The sequence below is a fragment of the Falco biarmicus genome, chromosome 19, assembly GCF_023638135.1.
Source record: "Falco biarmicus isolate bFalBia1 chromosome 19, bFalBia1.pri, whole genome shotgun sequence".
Taxonomy (NCBI): Eukaryota; Metazoa; Chordata; class Aves; order Falconiformes; family Falconidae; genus Falco; species Falco biarmicus.
This window is the reverse complement of record NC_079306.1, coordinates 1136591-1141220: the sequence shown is the minus strand read 5'-3', so window position 1 is coordinate 1141220 and position 4630 is coordinate 1136591. Positions and strand designations below refer to the sequence as shown.

Here is a 4630-nt window from a genome sequence, read left to right as displayed (position 1 = left end):
GGGTGAGAGCTGCTGGGGCAGCTGGGATGGATAAAGTGCGAATGAAAACGCTCTGAGGTGGAAGGCGCCGTCTCTCCCACTTCATTTCAATCCTTGAACCTGTAGGAGTGGGAAGATCAGGGAGCTACACCAAAGGCATCAGAGCAATGGGCACGATGAGGGGGATTTTAGCCCTTCTTGCTCCTAGATTCCCTGGCAGCAATAGCAAAACTCTCGAGCATAGAAAAGATCTCTTTGCTTTCTGTACCCCCACGTAACGGGGAACGCGCAGGCGGTGCTGGGGAGCAGGATGTGCGCTGGCTCTGGCTCGGCTGTTGCTGTGCGTGTCGCTTCGTTTCCAGCCTTGCCATTTATCTATGGCTCTTCACATGTTGGCCCTGGCTGACTTGGTCACAGATCCCTCCGTCATGTGGGAGCAACTTGTGCCCCTGCTGCTAACGCCATCACAGCAGCTCAGCGCCGTGCTGCTGGTCCAGCACGTGTTTCTGTTGGCTGATCCATGGGCACTTGCAAAGCCAGGCTCTGGGGTGTAGGGGAGACCTCCCTGCGAACCACAAGCAGCTGCAAAAGGAGAGCAGAGCTGAGTTTCAGCTTAGGGAACTCCCTGGAGAAAAGGCAGAAGGGGCGTGGGTTTGGTGGAAGGCGAATAACTTACAGATGCTGACGGGGAAGCCTTCTGCACTGAGCCTGTAGGGAGTGGGAGAAGGTTGCATGTCACCAGCCTGTCCTCAAGTGCAAAGCCCTTTAGCCTCAGAAGCGAGCCTGACCCTCCCGAGCCTGTCCCACCATTCGGAGGCAGCAGGACCAGCTGTTTGGGTGGGTTTGCACTGGTGGAGGCCCATCAGGACTGATGGGGAGAACTGATCTTGCATCAGGGCTGTGTGGCGATGTGCAGCGTGGCAGCTGCGATAGCATCGTCCAGACGTTTCTTCTTCCAACCCAGGCACCTAGAGCAGCTTGTGCAGCCCTGCTGGGGTCTGTCACCCACCTGCTCTCCTCGACCTCCAGCAGCTTCCTATAGGTGACGATTTCGATGTCCAGGGCCAGCTTGACGTTCATCAGCTCCTGGTACTCGCAGCTCTGCCGGGCCAGGTCAGCCTTGGCTTTCTGCAGAGCATCCTCCAGCTCGGCCAGTTTCTGCTTTGCATCCTTGAGGGTCATTTCCCCACGCTGCTCCGCATCGGCCACAGCAGCTTCCAGCTTGCAGCGCTACAGGGAGTGAGACACCATCAGTCTTGGCTGTTTCTTGCTGTCTTCAAGCGTAACGTGTTACCGAGAGACGGGTTTAAAGCCTGGTTGCACGTTCAGCCCAGCAGTAAGATGGAGATGCGATCCCCTCTGGCAGGGGTTTGGGGCAGCCGGAGATGCAGTTTCGGTGCCCCCCCCCCCCCGTGTTGCTGGCGGAGGATGGGGTGTTGTAACCGCATCTGCCTTCAGGTGCTGCATGAGTTGGGCTTTCATGCAGCCCGACCTGGAGCAGCAGAGCCAGCTCATGAACGCCCCTTGCGAGGTGCTACAACACCATTTAATTCGGCCGTGGGAGCTTGTAGGAACAGCAATTCCCTCTGTGCCCTGCTGGAACAACCAGACCTGGCTGTGCTCACCTGGTCCTTGGCGCTTTTGACTTCTCCGTCCAGCCTCTGCACTACCCGGTTCAGCTCAGCTATCCTGGGTTTCGTCTCTCGCAGGCTGTCAGCATTTCTGCCTGCAGTGGCTCGCAGCTCCTCAAACTAAAAAAACACTCAAAAGACATCGTTGCCTATCCCCAAAACACGTGCTCTGGGTGAAATCAGAACAAATCAGGAGAGTGGGGGGTGTTTCTCTGGATTTGAAATTGGTCCCAGATCCTCCCGCTGCCCAGTGTTCTTACCTTGCTCTCATGCCACGCCTGTGCTTCTGCCCGGCTCCTGCGGGCACCGTCCTCGTACCGAGCCTTGATGTCCGCAGTGATGCCATCCACATCAAGGTCTTGGCTGTGGCCCATCTGCACGACCACTGAGGAATCTGTGATCTGGGCCCGCAGCTGGTGGATTTCCTGGTGGCAACACGGAGCTGAGCTGGTCAGAGAGATACTGGTCCCACTGTGCTCCCAGTCCAGCCCCAAGCCGGGGTATCACCCGCGTTGCACCGCTTGGTCCCCCTTTGCAGTGACCATGCAGACGTGAATTGCTGATGCTCATCGTTCACCACAAGGGGTGACCACTGCCCTGTGTCCCCCCTTCCTCCCCCTCCAAAACCCAGCTGGGAAATGCAAACCACGGCTGGTGCAATGTTAAGGCTTCTTACCTCCTTGTAGAACGTTCTCAGGAATTCAGCCTCTTCTTTCAGGCTTTCCACCTTGGCTTCCAGCTCTGCTTTGTTTAAGAAAAAACAGTCCGCGTCCTGGAGAGGCGGTGGGGATAGAAGAAGGAAGGTTATTGGCAAGAGCAGGCTTGGGGCTGCCCTTGGGGTGAGGGACTCTCGCTGCTGGTGCCGTGACTGCACCAGCGCCCCGTTACACAGCTGCTGATGATTTTAGTCCGAGCAAACCCTCGCACCAGCTCCTGCTTGTACTTGTCCCGTGTGCTGCTTTGGGGAAATAAATCACTGTGTACAGCCCAAAGACCTGAACCTGAGGAGGAGAGTTCAAACAGCCCCTTGCTCACCTTCTTCAGGGCAACAAACTCCCTCTCGGTGCTCGTCCGCTGGCTGCGCTCATCCTTGTACCTGCATGGGAAAACGGGAGATCTTTGAATTCGGTGCAATTACACCTTTGTTTGGGTTTCTTCAGGCCTTCTCTCAAGAAGTGAAACTCTTTTTTTTTTTTTTTTTTTTTTTTTTTCCCCAAACAGTGTTTTGGGATGCTTTGGTCTTGTTTCGTAGCCCATGGGAAAGCAAATGTGTTTTCAGGGAGGTTTCTGCATCTTTATAAATTTGCAGCAGAACTGTTTTTTCGTTTGACCTCTGCAACAGTGAATACCTGCTGAGTGTTTCTAAATGCTAATTCCTTGAATTAGGAAGGAGAGAAAGAGAACCTCAAAGAGGTACATCCTCTGTTCCCTCCATCTCTGTCAGCTGGGACCTTGTCTTGTATACTGAGATCCTGGTAGATCTCTCCATCCACCTGTTCATTCCCTGGAACCATTTACTACCATGGAAAGTTCACGGTCTGTGCCTGCTTACAAATTGTGAACATTTTGAGCCCTGCGTTCACATCTCTTGGTTTCTTACTTACGTTTTCTTGTTGGTTTCCAAACCCTGCTGTGCAGTTTTCAGGTCTGTTTCTAACTGGGCTCTGTTGCTCCCCAGTGCTTCCAGCTGCTTCTTCAAGTAACCGATATAAGCCTCCAACGTGGGCACGATGCTGTTCTTGTAGGGGTTTTGACCCTGCAGAAAGCTCCACTTGGTCTCCAGCACCTTGTTCTGCTGTTCCAGAAATCGAACCTGAATCCCAGAAAGCAAAATAGGAAATGAGATGAGGATGAAGAGCTCAGGAGAGCCAGTGTCCGTGCAACAGCAGGGAAACCTGTTGCTGCTGCTGCTACACGAGTGCAGTGTGTCCTGTTCCCGTGTGCTTCTGTTCTGGGCCACCCAGGTGGAAATGCACCAAGCAAACAAAGTGCTTCTAGAAAGGAGAGATTTGCAACACGTTTGGGATGAGTGGAGAAGAATGGGAAGGGACTGGGAGGCTGATGAAACTAGTTTTAGCTTATTCCCTCCTTGTATTGAGGCACAGAGATCGGAGCAATGGTGCCTGTACACTGAAGCTTCCCCAGTTGCTCATAACCCCCTTGGTGCTCAGCTGGCACCCTTAGGAAATTGTCCTCAATGTCTCAAATGAGTTGTCTTACACGGGTTCCGTGCCCTTTCCGCACCAGGCACCTCCCGTGGACTCCAGTGCCTGCAAACTGGGACTGGGAGGGGGTTCTTAGCTCACCTTGTCAATGAAAGAAGCAAATTTGTTGTTGAGGGCCTTGATCTGCTCTTTCTCCTGGAACTTCACCGTTTGCACGTTGGGGTCGAGCTCCAGTGTGAGCGGTTGGAGCAGTTGCTCGTTGATGGTGATGGGTGTGATGGTGCGTGGCCTGAAGACCCCACCAGCCCTGTAGCCAAAGCCAGCGCCTCCGCAGCCAAGCCCTGTGCTGGCTGCACCAAAGCCGCATCCACGTCTTCCAGCCACTGCCGTGGTCCTGGAGTGTGCCACCCCACCGAGGCTTCTGCTGCTGGAGTAACCCAAGCCACGGTAGCCCATGCCACCACCCCAGTGACACGAAGCAGCACTGAAACTGCGTCGATTCCTGGGAAAAGCTACGGAGGAAGAGCAGAAATTCCTGATGGCATGGCCAGAGCTGCTGCTGTAGGAGCAGCAAGACATGGATGCTGGTGGGAGAGGGGTTGGTGCAGGCGATGCGCTGGGAGCAGATCCCAAGTGTGTTTCCCTCTGACCACGGTGGAGCACCTTCTTCCTTTTATTTGTGTGGAAAATGGGGCGAGGCTGCGTGAAACTTCCACCAAATATTTTGTGATGCAAAGAATGTGAACTGCTTAGCATGTTGTGCTCACCAGCAGAGAACGCGGCAGTGTGTTTGTCCCATAAAGGCTTGAAGGACGCTGTTAAGGCAGAGCGGTCGTGTTTAGTTCTTGTGTAATA

The 4630-nt window shown here is 54.1% G+C and overlaps 1 protein-coding gene across 1 annotated transcript; it reads right to left on the bottom strand.

Annotated features, from left to right (window-relative positions):
- Nucleotides 1-364: 364 nt before the first annotated feature.
- LOC130141554 (keratin, type II cuticular Hb4-like) lies at nucleotides 365-4231 on the bottom strand. The gene is made up of 9 exons (XM_056322576.1): nucleotides 3917-4231; nucleotides 3215-3423; nucleotides 2646-2706; nucleotides 2287-2382; nucleotides 1871-2035; nucleotides 1605-1730; nucleotides 989-1209; nucleotides 656-687; nucleotides 365-591 (listed from the first exon to the last, which is right to left on the bottom strand). Exons 1-9 carry the CDS (start codon nucleotides 4229-4231, stop codon nucleotides 365-367), a joined length of 1452 nt encoding a protein of 483 aa, XP_056178551.1.
- Between the last annotated feature and the right edge of the window lie 399 nt (nucleotides 4232-4630).